At 45.2% G+C, this 14,016-nt stretch overlaps 1 protein-coding gene across 12 annotated transcripts in view; it reads left to right on the top strand.

The window, feature by feature from the left end:
• SMG6 (SMG6 nonsense mediated mRNA decay factor) overlaps window positions 1-14,016 on the top strand; it is a 261,637-nt gene that overhangs the window by 56,829 nt on the left and 190,792 nt on the right. For 9 of the 12 annotated variants that reach the window (XR_016223919.1, XM_002718880.6, XM_008270916.5 and 6 more), the window contains 2 exons: window positions 3,508-3,569; window positions 13,262-13,407. Coding sequence is in view for 9 of the 12 variants with exons in the window: in XM_002718880.6 (XP_002718926.1) it covers window positions 3,508-3,569; window positions 13,262-13,407 (208 nt within the window). In the remaining 3 variants the exon portion in view is untranslated. The remainder of the gene's footprint in view (window positions 1-3,507; window positions 3,570-13,261; window positions 13,408-14,016) is intronic. The other 3 variants (XR_016223920.1, XR_016223921.1, XM_051824501.3) reach the window with 1 other exon arrangement.

Here is a 14,016-nt window from a genome sequence, read left to right as displayed (position 1 = left end):
AGGTCCTGTATACGCTGGTTCACTCCCCAAATGGCCGCAACAACTGGAGCTGAACTGTGCCGGAGCCAGGAGCCAAGAGCTTCCTCTGGGTCTTTCCACATGGGTGCAGGGGCCCAAGGACTTAGGCCATCTTCTACTGCCTTCCCAGGTCATAGCAGAGAGCTGGATCGAAAGTGGAGCAGCCAGGATTTGAACTTGCACCCATATGGAATGCCAGCACTGCAAGGCAGTGGCTTTACCCACTACGCCACAGCACTGGCTCCCTAATTTAACCTTTTATACAATCTGTTAACATATTTCCATAGTGTAGAAAGAACTGGGGCTTGGGGAGGTTACATCATTTGACTGAGATCCCACAGCAGGTAAATGGCAGATGTGGAATTCAAATACAAGTCTGGTAGGAAGGTCCTTGTTTCTCACATCTTCCTTTGCTAGTAGCTCTAGAGACCTGCATTCTAACCTAGGTTTTGCCACTATCATCAGAATAGCCACGAACAATTTATTTTGAGGCTGTTCCTCACCTTTCCCTTCAGTTGATAGAACCCAATATCCCTGGCCCTGACTCACTTTGCTCTAAAAACAGGTTATCTTTAATGAAGTATCCTGAGTTTTTTAACTATATAAATCAATTTTGAGCTAGAATTGCTGATAAAGTCATTTAAGGAAAAAATAAAGACTGATTCCTATATGTAGTTTGATGACAAAGTCATTGGTGAGGTAGGAATGTGTACCCCTTTTATCAACCTATTTCATATATAGATGGAACCACCATAGTTTTACAAGGGGATAAACCAAAGAATATTTCATGTTGGGCAGACTGGGTGACAGACTGTTACTTGCCCTAACCATCCTCCTTAGATCAAAAATTTTTTTGACCTGGGGTCAGCATTTGGCCTAGTAGTTAAAACTCCTGTTAAGATGCATTCATTGGAGCACCACTGTGGCAGTAGTGGGCTAAGCCTCCACCTGGGTGTCGGTTTGAGTCCTGGCTGTTCCACTTCTGATCCAGCTCTCTGCTATGGCCTGGGAAAGCAGTTGAAGATGGCCCAAGTGCTTGGGCCCCTGCACACACCTGGGAAGAAGCTCCTGGCTCCTGGCTTTGGATCGCTCAACTCCAGCCATCTTGGCCATTTGGGGAGTGAACCAGCAGGTGGAAGACCTCTCTCTCTCTCTCTGCCTCTGTCTCTCTCTCTCTCTAACTCCACCTACCATTGAAGTAAAATAAGGAAATCTTTATTAAAAAAAAAAATTGCTTGCATCCTAGGGGTCAGTGCTGTAGTGTGGCAGGTAGAGCTGCCTCCTGCAATACTGCCATCCCATATGGGCACTGGTTTGTATCCTGACTGCTCTACTTTGAATCCAGCTCCCTGCTCATGGCCTGGGAAAAGCAGCAGAGGATGGCTCAAGTGTTTGGGCCCTGCCACCCATGTAGGAGACCTGGATGAAACTCCTGGCTCCTGGCTTTGGTCTGGCTCAGCCCTGGCTGTTTGGTCATCTGGAGAGTGAACCAGCAGGTAGAAGATCTCTGTCTCTCCCTCTCTCTCTGTAACTTTGACTTTCAAATAAATAAACTTTTAGAAAAAAAATTAAAAAGATGCTTGTGTCTCATATCAGAGTAGCTGTGTTCAGGTTCTGACTGCTCCTGGTTCTAACTTCCTGCTAATGCAGAATTTGGGAGGCAGCAAGTGATGGCTGAAATAGCTGGGTGTTGGCTACTCATATGGGAGACCTGGATTGAGTTCCTAGCTCTGGACTCCAGCCCAGTCCGGCCACAACCACCACAGGCATTGGAGGAATGTATTGACTGATAGGAACTCTGTCTATCAAATTTGAAAAGTTATAAATTTTTGACTCTTCTTCCTGGCTGACTACAGGGCACTGGGAGACCAGGGAAGATGACAGAGACATCTGGTATTTAGATAGTCTCCACTTTGGAGTTGAATTGTTTTGCTCAGAGGGAACTCTTCATTTTGTTGGAAATAGATTTTTTAGAACTTTGGATCAAGTTTGTAAGTTGGTGGTTCATGGGTCAGACAGATATGACTAGCAAGTATGTGTTCGGGACTTGCTTAATGTTTAGATTTTTTTTTAATACTAAACAAAATTTTAAAGCCAGAGGATTTCACATAAAAATCCAGATTCCAGTTTCCAGTTTTGGGCCCTATATGTGGAGAATTTGGCTAGAACGAGTGGGTAATAGCCATAGATTGCTACTATCCCAATGAACCTACTTCATGCCTTGGCTCCTGTAGACATGTGAATTTTCAGCTCCAGACCTGGAACTTGAACTCCACATTTATTTTATGTTTTAATTTATTTTTTTAGTTACTTGGGAGTCAGAGAGAGAGAGAGAGTGTGTGTGTGTAAGTGGGAGCATGTTGTCATTTGCTTGTTCACTCCTCAAATGTCTGCAGTGATGCGGGGGTTGGTGAGCTTGATGCTGGGAGCTAGGAACTCAGTCGAGGTCTCCCTTGTGGATTTTAGGACCCCAACTACTTGAACCATCACTGCTACCTCCCAGGATCTGCATTGGGTAAGGAGCTAGAGCCAGGTACTGAACCCAGATACTTTTTTTTTTTTTAAGATTTATTTATTTGAAAGGCAGAATTACAGAGAGTCAGTGGCAGAGAGAGAGAAAGGGAGAGAGATCTTCTATCTGCTGGTTCATTTCCCTGATGGCTACAATGGCTGGAGCTGGGCCAATCCAAAGCCAGGAGCCAGGAACTTCTTGCAGGTCTCCCACATAGGTGCAGGGACCCAAGCACTTGGGCCATCTTTTACTGCTTTCCCAGGCCATAGCAGAGAGCTGGATCAGAAGTGGAGCAGCCGGGACTTGAACCATCGCCCATATGGGATGCAGCACTGCAGGCGGTGGCTTTACCTGCTACGCCACAACCCTTGCCCCTGAACCCATATTCTCTGATGTGGGACATGGTCATGTTAACTGCTGTCTTAACCACTAGGCCATATGCCTGCACTTGAACTCTAATTTTAAAAGTTTATGATGTACAGTTTGATGTGCTGGTTAGTGGTAGGTTACCTTATCACTGATTATCAAAGAAGAGTCCTGCTTTCCTGGAAAGGTAGGAAAAGAGCTCATAAATAAGATAAAGAGATTTATCCAAAATCACTGTTAACCTCCTTCTGTCAGAGTTCATTTCTATGATTAAGGAGCCAGAGTGACTCCGGATCTTAGAAAGCAGTAGTCATCTTTATATCCTGATTATTACTACCAGTTCATTCTTTGATTCCCTGCACACAGGCACCACTGCCAGCAGAGGGCGCCGTTCTCTCACCAAGCCTACTCTCATCTTGGCTCAGCTGAGCGGCAGCTGTTGGGCATGTGCCCTGGATCTCTGTGAGAGTTTGGGCATGTCCATTTGGTTCCCATCCCTAGTGCCCACCCCTTAGGCCCTGGCCAGGTTTTTGTGTCACTGGGGACTCTGTTCAGTAACAGGAAACTGGGGAAAGTTTAATTGTTTTCTCCTCTCCCTTTTTCCCATGCAGCTGAACAAAAGGTTCATCCTCAGTTTTCTCCATGCCCATGGGAAGCTGTTTACCCGGATTGGGTAAGTGTGCAGGATGTTTATTTTATTTTCCTACATTACAAGTCATTTTGGAATTTAATATTGTTAGCAACTAGACTGTGTTTGTAACTGAGGGCACAGGGTGTGAATTCTTAGAGGTCTCCACCTTCTCTTCTCTTCCCTTCACCCTCTCTCCTACTGTGCTCATGAAATTAGGGAAATATTGCCTGCTACCTCTTTGTCTGTTCTTTCTCCACCTCTACTAAGACCCCCCCTTAAACACAGTCTTTCCCAGTCCCCACCCCCAGTCCCTCTGGGTTTTTCTTTCCCCTGCCTTCCGGCCCAGTCCCCAGTGCGCTCCTCAAGGCAGTCCTGCTAATTCCCTGGGTGCACTGCCAGGGATCCTCCTTGGGGAGAACACTGTCCACAAATCTTCTCTCATTTTCTTTCCTCCATGTCCTTCTGACCCCTACCCCTTCCTTCTCTGCTCAGTTTCCTGTCCCATATTGCTTATCTCAGTAGATGGCAAGACTGTTGTAAAGTGTCATCATCCAGCCTGGATTCACATATGAATCTCAGGGAGGGTAGTGTGTGCATAGCCCTATTACTGTACTTCTTTAATCCCTGGGAAGTGGTTAAGTTTGGAGAATTCTGTGGTGGTTCAGAGTTTTTCCTCACTGTGAAAATTAGTGCTCCTAACTCCTGACATAATGCTTGCACAACACACTAGATGTGTGCTGATGGCTCTCTTGTGTAGGCTCTCTCTCGGTACAGGAGAGTAAAGGAAAGAATAGGTGGCAGTTCTCCACAGAGGTCCTACTAGATGGCAATTGTATCCAAGTGAGTGGTTTGTTGTGAGCCACCTTTGGAAGGGATCTGTTTGGGATTCTGAATACCCCGGTTGTTGTCGGTGCTTCCTTTTCCCTGTCTGTCATAACTTTGTAAGCTTGTCCATTAATGCTCTAGTAGGCTTCTTTAGTAAGAAGAGGAGCTGTGTCATTTCCACTCAACTTTTATGCTTTGTTGAGAAGCTGAAAGGCTTTGGCCTGCTTGAAGAAACATTGCTCCATGGATGGTGAACTAGAAGCGTTCTTTATTGCATTTCATTTGGCATCAGTCTGGGCAAGAGTGATGGTGATGGCCATTGCAGGGCAAGGTTTTGTTTTGTTTTTCTCCCTTTTATTATTTATTTAATAGAAATCCCATTTGCTGGCTTATTCCCCAAATGCCCACATCAGCCGAATCTGGGCCATGCTGAAGCCTGGAGCCAGGAACCTCATCCAGGTCTACCTATGTGGGTGATGGGGATATAACTGCTTGAGCCACAAACTGCTGCCTCCCAGAGTGTAAATATTATAATTATGCTGGAGTTTGGAATGGAACTGGTACTCCAACACAAGCATTCTGATATGGGATGCTGCATCGTAACTGCTACACCAAATGCTTGCCCCGGGGACTTTTTATTTTGCTTTGTTTTAAAGATTTATTGATTTATTTATTTGAAAGGCAGAGTGATGGGGTTGGAGTGGGGAAGGAGACAGAGAGAGAGAGAGGGAGAGAGAGATAGAGATTGAGATTGATCTTCCATGGGGCCAGCATGTGGCATAGCGGGTTGGGCTGCCACCTGCAGCTCCAACATCCCATATAGTTCGAGACCCAGCTGCTCTACTTCCAATGCAGCTTTCTGCTAATGCGCCTGGAAAAGCAGTGGAAGATGACCCAAGTGTTCGGGCCCCTGCACCCATATGGGAGTCCAGGGTGAAGATCCTGACTCCTGGCTTCAGCCTGGCCCAGCCAAGGAGTGTGCCAGTAGATGAAAGATCTCTAGCTCTAGCTCTAGCTCAGAGAGAGAGAGAGATCTGCTGTTTCATTCCCCTAGTGGCTGCAACAGCTAGGGCTGGACCAGGCTGATGCCAAGAGCCAAGAACTCCATCTGGGTGTCCCACATGGATGGCAGGGACCCAAGTGCTTGAGCCATCATCTGCTGCTTCCCAGGCATATGAGCAGGAAACTGAGTAGGAAGCAAAGGCGAGAATGAATCTGGGCACTCTGGTATCGGATTCTGCCCTCCCCAGAAGTGGCTTAACCTGCGCCACAATGCCCATGGTGGAGGGGAGTTTTTATTTGAAATAACTTGGGAAAATTGGAGACATGCCAAAAGGTGAACCTCTTATCAGTCCAAATAATTATGAAGTAATTTATGTAGGAAAAAGAAACTAGATGCATCCATGCTTCCCTCTCTTGCATGCTGTGCTTCCCTCTACCCACCAGTGTAAGCTCCACCTTGGCAAGTTTTTGCCACGCTGTTCCGTACTTAGGTTTATAAGAGGTGCTCAGTTGGATGGCACCGCAGCTCGCTAGGCTAATCCTCCGCCTTGCGGTGCTGGCACACCGGGTTCTAGTCCCGGTCGGGGTGCCAGATTCTGTCCCGGTTGCCCCTCTTCCAGGCCAGCTCTCTGCTGTGGCCAGGGAATGCAGTGGAGGATGCCCAAGTGCTTGAGCCCTGCACCCCATGGGAGACCAGGATAAGTACCTGGCTCATGCCATCGGATCAGCGCGGTGCGGCGGCCATTGGAGTGTGAACCAACGGCAAAGGAAGACCTTTCTCTCTGTCTCTCTCTCTCACTGTACACTCTGCTTGTCAAAAAAAAAAAAAAAAAAAAAAAAAAAAAAAAAAAAAAAAAGAGGTGCTCAGTTAATATTTAAGATATGAATGAACGAATCTTAAGATCGAATGGATTGTGAAAAGACTGGAGAGAATGACTGAATAGGCTGTAGTAGACCCAAGCCAGTCACTAGTGAATGATGCAAAGAATGGATGGGGGGATGGGGTGCACCACCTGTAGTGCTGGCATCCTGTGTGGGCACCGGTTCAAGTCCCGGCTGCTCCACCTCCGATCTAGCTCTCTGCTATGGCCTGGGAGGGCAGTGGAGGATGGCCCAAGTCCTTGGGCCCCTGCAGCCGCGTCGGAAACCTGGAGGAGGCTCCTGGCTCCTGGCTTCAGATTTGTGCAGCTCCGGCCATTGCGGCCAGTTGGGGAGTGAAACAGCGGAATGGAAGACCTTTCTCTGCCTCTCCTGTCTCTTGGTAACTCTGACTTTCAAATAAGTAAATAAATTAAAAAAAAAAAAAAAAAAAAAAAAGAGTGGATCAGGGGCCGGCACTGTGGCGTAGCAAGTAAATCTGCCGCCTGCAGTGCTGGCATCCCATATGGGCACTGGTTTGAGTACCAGCTGCTCCACACTTCCAGCTCTCTGCTATGGCCTGGGAAAGCAGTAGAAGATGGCCCAAGTGCTTGGGTCCCTGCACCCATGTGGGAGACCCAGAAGAAGTTCCTGGCTTCAGATCAGCGCAGCTCCATCCTTTGCGGCCATCTAGGGAGTGAGCCAGTGTATGGAACACCTCTCACTCTCTCTCTACCCCTGCCTCTCTGTAACTCTGCCTATGGATTAAATAAATATATTTTTTTTCTTTAAAATGGATCAAGTAGGGGACCGGTGTTGTGGCATAGCAGGTTAAACTGCCACCTGCAAAGCTGGCATCCCATATGGGTGCTGATTGGAGTCCTGGCTGCCCCACTTCCAAATTAGCTCCCTGCTAATGTTCCTGGAAAAGCAGGAGAAGATGACCCAAGTGCTTTGGGCCCTGCACCCACATGGAAGACCCTGAAGAAGCTCCTGACTCCTGATTTCAGCCTGGCCCTGTGCTGGCTGTTTCATCCATTTTGGGAGTGAACCAATGGATGGAAGATTTCTCTGTCTCTCCTTCTCTCTCTGTAATTCTGACTGACTTTCTTTCTTTTTTTTTTTTAGATTTATTTATTTACTTAAGAGGCAGAGAGAAAGGTCTTCCATCTGCTGGTTCATTCCCCAAATGGCCATAACAGCTGGAGCTGGGTCAATCTGAAGCCAGGAGCTTCTTCCAGATCTCCCGTGTGGGTGTAGGGGTCCAAGTACTTGGGCCATCTTCTACTGCTTTTCCAAGCCATCAGCAGGGAGCTGGCCTGGAAGTGGAACAGCTGGGACTCGGTCTAGTGCCCATATGTCATGCCAGAGCCACAGGTGGATACTTAACCTACTGCACCACAACAGTGGCCCCATCTGACTTTCAAATTAAATAATTTTTTAAAAGATTTTATTTATTTTATTTGAGAGGTAGAGTTACAGACAATGAGAGGGAGAGACAGACAGAAAGGTCTTCCTTTCGTTGGTTCATTCCCCAAATGGCTGCAACGGCTGGAGCTGCGCTGATCCGAAGCCAGGAGCCAGGCACTTCTTCCCCGTCTCCCACGTGGGTGCAGGGGCCCAAACACTTGGGCCATCTTCTACTGCTTTTCCAGGCCATAGCAGAGAGCTAGATTGGAATTGGAGCAGCCGGGACTAGAACCAGCACCCATATGGGATGTCGGCACCGCAGGCTGAGGATTAACTTACTGTGCCACAGTGCCATTCCCATAAATACGTTTTTTTTTAAGTGGATTAGGTGACTTCAATCTGATCTTATGACACAAGACATCACAGCAGGAAATACTGTTGTGCTGCACTCCAGATAGCAACTGATGGTGCTCTCACTCCTTACTGTGGTATCTTTTTTAGTTCTTATTTTTTTTTTCACTAGCTTTTCACTTGATGTTTTCTCTCCTTGTTTTCCTTTTCCCATGTTTGTTCATTTTTTCTTGTGTCATGTTGCTGTAAGACAGGACTATTGACATTTTGAGCTGATAACTTGTTGGGCTCTCCTTTGAATTAAGTATGTTCAGCAGTGTCCTTGGCTTCTCTCTACTACATGCCAGGAGCACACCTCGCCTCTCGAGTTGTGATTAAAAATGTTTCAGACTTTGCTAAATGTTCCCTGGGGTGCAAAATTGCCCCTCTCTGAGAACCACTATTCTAGGTATTTCTTGCTCTGCCAGAGACTTTTAGGACTAAAAATGTTATAAATCTTGGTCCCAAATGAAGGAATATTTAGCATATGTTTTTATTAAGTTATGCATTAATTAGGCCTCCCCCAACCTCTTTTTCAAATTCTTATATTTAAGCACAGATATTTTAGAGGAAGTTTAGAAAAGAACCAATGATTGAAAACCTGGAAAAAGATCTGGAGGCCAAAATTAATCTTAATAAAATTAACGTAAAAATATTTATATAGAGACAGCTGTAGGGTGCCCTGTTTTTAAATATAAAAGAATTATAACCAGATTTTTATGGGATGACAGTAAAACAGGCTTATATTGTGGCTGGAGAGCTTTGCATTAGGTGTAAGAAGATTTCTCAGAGGAACTATGTTTGGGAGTTTTCTTCTCTGGGGGTCTTTAGAAAACAATAGGTTATCTCATTTGCCTGACATGGTTTACTTTGGTTCAGATCATTGTATAAAGTCTCTTCATTCCTTATACAACATTTTGTTGTCAAGACAAAGCCATTTTCACCTTTATAAAAATGAGTGATAGTAGCTTTCAGTGAGGAATATAGATGTTAACTTTAGGCACTTCAGTCCCTCAATGAGAGCTCCTCTTATACTATCCTGATTGTTAGAGAGTTGAGCCTCAGATTTACTCAGGAAGGCAGGAACAGCAATAACATTTCTACTGGGGGGAAAAGTGTTGAAGTCTGTAAGACTAGAAAAGCAAGGAGCGCAAGCCACACACAACATCATGGACTGTTGCCTAATTACCAAGAAGATGTGAAATGTGGGAGGCGTTGAAAACGAATTAAGACTGAGGAGATTGTAATGGGGAGCAGCTGAAGGCACATCACTGTCCCTCCCGCCCGCCCGCCCGACTTCCCGAGAACGAGAACAGCCCGGCACTGCCCTCACCTTCTTGGGCTGCTCTGTGCCTCATGTTCCACATTGCATCAGCAAATGCTTGAGTGCCTACTGTGTGCCAGACACGGCCTCCTACTCAGCACCGGCTGGCAAGAGGGTCAGCACTTTAGATGAGCTTAGGTGCCAGGAAGAGTTTGTTATTCACCACTTACTAGTTTTAGGACCACGGGAGTAAACAAGTCAAAGCTTCTGTGGGTGGCAGTTTCCTTATCAGTGGTTTAACTAGATGATCTCTGAGGTCCATTCCAGTCCTTAGGTTGTATGGCACTAGGATCATTTTCTCTCATTTCCACTCTGTCCTGTGCTGTTGATTTTTGGTTTTGGTTTTGTGCTCCTGGATTGCCCCTGTCTTGCTTAGCTTTTAAAGGTTAAGAAGTTGAGAAAAGTTAGGAAGCCTGATTCTTTTCCACGGAGAATGTTGTCTGGCCCAGCTGTGTTCCGCAGCGTCTGAGGGATCGGTGCTGCCCCGTTAGTCACTGTCTGACTCACTCTCGGGTCTAGGTTCCAGTGTTGTCTGAAAGATTGGTTTCTTGAAACTGCTATTCAAACAAGACAAGGTGTCTGCAGAGATCCCTTCGCAAGGCAGCCACTTAAATCAGTGAAATGCATCTCCTGAGAATGATTGTCCCTTCTGCAGTTTTAAGAGTAGGGACGGAAGACTCAGTCAGGGTGCCATATGGCTCCTAACCGGCGCTTTCCTTTGGGAGGCAGTCAGACCTGCACTTGGAATCCACTGAGAGGTTGGGAAGCCGGCAGGCTATAGACTCTTGATTTGTAGCAAATAGAGTAATTTTGCTGTTGAAGTTATCGCTTTAGTCTTTACTCGCTCTCCTATGCACAGCTGTAAATTCCCTTGAAACTCAAAGACTGACATTTATTTTGGACTTAGAATTTTAAAAAATGTAATATCTGTGTTTTGATTTTTTTTTTTTGAAATTAACAAATGTTTTAAATATTCATTGTTGGAGGGATCTTTTTTCTTACCATATAGTGCTCACTGTAAAATATTTAGAAAACTCACAAAAAACAAGAAAGAAAAAAATTACTTGTCCTCTTACTGCTCAGAGGTAACTATCTACCATTACCACTGGTGTATACATTTTCAGTCTTTTTCTCTGTGTACTACACTCACACACACTTACTTGCTTTTTACAAATATGTTTAGAAAGAGATCATACTAACTTGCCTTAAAATTATTTCATTTAATATATATTGAACTTTCCCCCACATGATTAAAAACATAATATCGCTTTACAGCAATTGTGTTCAGTATGTTAATGTCAGCCCAGTTGTGTCCTGTGTTGGGCGTTCTAGGATGCTCCCAGGTTTTTGCTGTTACAAATGACTGTCTTTTGTGCTTTGTGTTTTTCATCTTCCTCCTCTACTGCTGCTGGCTACTGTAGTTTCTTCTTGTTGGCTAAATTTTTATAATTATTACTTAAGTAATGCCCCCAAATCCTTATGCAAACACAACATTACAGCTAAGGCTAAAATTTCTTTCAGCTATCCTCCAACCCTGTGCCTTATACTAGACATCAGGTTATGTGTTTCTGCAAACCTGTTTACTGAAGTTTACATGCTATGCTATGAGTATGTGCCCATAAAAACACATGATTTTATTTTGTGGGCTTTTTTCCTAAACATAGATTGTATACCATCACTATCTGTTTTAGTATGATTTTTTTTTCGTAAAATAGGGTGGAACAAAGTTGATTTCCTCAAAGAGAAAAACATAAAACTACTTACAGGTAGTCTGGGGCCAAAATCAAGACAGCATGTTGGTGACAAAACTGGTAACCAAAGACTTTGTTGTTGAGTCCTCAGGAGGAAAATTTTTTACTCTGTGTTTCCCTCAGTTATTGCCTAACAAAACTGATTGCCTGAGTAGATCCTCCTTCTTTCATATCTCACATTTGAAGTTGTTCTCAACTTATATTTTATGCATTTTATTTTTTTCTTTTGTTTTGATCATGTTGAACTGGTTGCAAGGCAAAGAGTGTTTTTTTATTTCCCCCAAACTTTTTTAACAAAGAGAATGTGGATGTTTGACCAGCTGCTCATTTGAGACTTCATTCTGACCCAGGGAGTGTTAATGGGTCTGTTTCAATTCCCACCCTGGGGAAGAGGCTTCCTCAGACCATCTGGCCCACGTGACACCTCTGTCCTGTCGTTCTGTGCTGGCTCTCTACCGCCTTTCAACACGGAGACACATGGCTCTGAGACTCGCCCAGTGTGGCTGCGTTTCAAGCAGAGTGAACTCTGCTACTCTCGTAATGAGAAGTGCTAGCCCCCCTCCCCACCTCCGACCAGAAAGAGTGCTGCACAGTGTCAGGATTTAAAATGAAACCTTTGTTATAGCCCATGGGGAAAAATGGATCCAATCCAGCCCCAAACATATCACTCTCTGCCATTCCAAATCTACCAAGAGTTTTAACGGCTCTAAAACTTTTTAGAGGACAAAAAAAGAAAAAGTTTTGTTTTGTTTTGTTTGGGGGGAGGCACTTGAAATGGCCTGTGCTGTGGGGGGACAGATGCATGGCATGTTTTGTACCAATGAAAATGAGGCTAGCTCAGCAGAGGGGAATTGGAATGTAAACTGTAATTGACCCATAGCCGCGGCATGACTTCTGGGCACTAGAGGGTCAAGATAGGAGTTGCCATCCAAGGGTGAAGAATGAAGATTGCCAAAATTCCAGAAAGCTCTGGAGTTTTCTAATCTGGGGAGGGTACTCTTCAGTGGGGAAAGGGCCAAGGTGCTAGTGAAACTAGAAGGACCTTTCTTTAGGACTTGAAAATCTTACATCTTTTGAGAAGGATTCCCTTCTATGTGGCTTTCTAAAAACCGTTTATTAATCTAGCCTAGAGCCATTCCCCATACAACCCCTTAGTGTACCGTGAGTAGTTTATTTGGTTGGGGAGGGGGTGAGGGTGGATAAAAGATACTTTGCTGACCACGAGTTGTTCGTTGGGCATGGCCCTAAGGCCCAGTGTGCCTGGTTTCTCTCTCTAGCACTAAGTTTGAATTTGCTTTTTTATTTCTGAGGACTTCAGCTGTGGTTTGTCCCTATTGCCAAAGGAGCTTCAGGCATGCACCACTGTTTGGGATCCAGTGGCCACATTTGGCAAGCAGTGGCTTGAATGACCTCTCCTTAGGAGCCCTAGGTCACTGGCTGGATTTCTGCCTCCCTATGTTACAGGCTCTTCCTGTATTGGGAGTGGCAGTTGGCCAGGGCATTATATTTCCACTGGCCTGAAAACATACAGACCCTGATGAACAGAGGCTTGTGAGAGGGTAGGACAGCCATGTAGGAAAGAGGGAAACAGACATTGGGGTCCTACGTCTAGGACTCTTCAAGGGGAGATTAGGGATCTTTCAGTAGACCAGTTAGTGTGATCACACCTAAGAAGACAACAGTGGAACTGTGTCAGGTTTCCTGAAGTAAATTCTGAGTAAAGACTCTCTAGATTCATGTAACTCTTTTTATAGAATACAGTTTTCATACCAGAGAGTTTGGGGACTGTAAGAAAATTTGTTCACTATTTAGAAAAGCTGCTTGTTTCAGGGAGAGAATCTTTAATATCAGCTTGAGTCCAGTGATTGCCAGAGGTTAGGAAATAGCATACCAAAGCAGAATAACATAATGATTTATCTAAGAGTTGCATTGTTTCCATCTCTGAGTCCCGAATGCTTTATTCTTTCTCAAATTTGTTCGAAATTACAGGATACCAAGGAAGTTTGTGAAAATAGCAAAGAAATGTCCTGGGCATTAGTTGTCTGCTTTTTAAGAGGAAGGAAAAAAGGGATAGAGAGAAAGAGCGCGCGCGAGAGAGAGAGGTGTGTGTGTGTGTGTCTACACCAAGTGCTCTCAGGGATATGCCTCACCAGTGGGCTTGCTGTTACCTGCAGGATGGAGACATTCCCTGCAGTGGCTGAGAAGGTCCTCCAGGAGTTCCAGGTGTTACTGCAGCACAGCCCCTCTCCTATTGGAAGTATCCGTATGCTGCAGCTTATGACCATCAACATGTTTGCTGTACATAACTCCCAGTTGAAAGGTAAGGAATGTCCAGTTTCTTTCTCTTTACAGATAGAAATTAATCTAGCCTCCTTCCTGTGCTACCATACCGCTACACACACACTGCCCTGTCCACCATTGCTGCTTGGATCTTTAGTTTCTTCTCCAAAATTTCTGACTCTAGTGCTTGAGTGGGATGGGAGGAGGGAATCATGGGTATAGAGCTTAATTTGCAAACCTAGAGATGCTGTTGCACATCTGGCCATGCTAAAGGCAGCAGCAAGGCCTCTTGGAGGCTGCAGACCCAGAGCCTCTCCCAGGGGAGAGGCATTGTTGAAATGTTTCATTGCAGAGACCATACGCTTGGCAGGGATTGGGAATAGCTGTTTCTGGACTCATGTACCCTGTTTGTTCAGTATGGAAAAGTCTAGTTCCCTATGGGATATCCCTTGTGGGAGCCTGCCAGGGAGCAAGAACAGAGAATTGATGAGCTTTGGTGACTCAAATCTGAAAGCACAAAATCTACCCGACCCAGAATTAGAGTAGTATGCTAGTGTGCATTCTGAAACACTTCTCTTAACCCTCTTTGGAGTTGTTTGGCAGGGTGGAAAGTGGTAGATGGGAGTGGGGGTAGGGTGGGGAGCTTGTT

Source organism: Oryctolagus cuniculus, chromosome 17 (assembly GCF_051225735.1).
Source record: "Oryctolagus cuniculus isolate XC-2025 breed Fujian yellow rabbit chromosome 17, ASM5122573v1, whole genome shotgun sequence".
Lineage (NCBI taxonomy): Eukaryota > Metazoa > Chordata > Mammalia > Lagomorpha > Leporidae > Oryctolagus > Oryctolagus cuniculus.
Note: the sequence above shows the minus strand (reverse complement) of the source record. Positions and strands in the feature narration are given on the sequence as shown.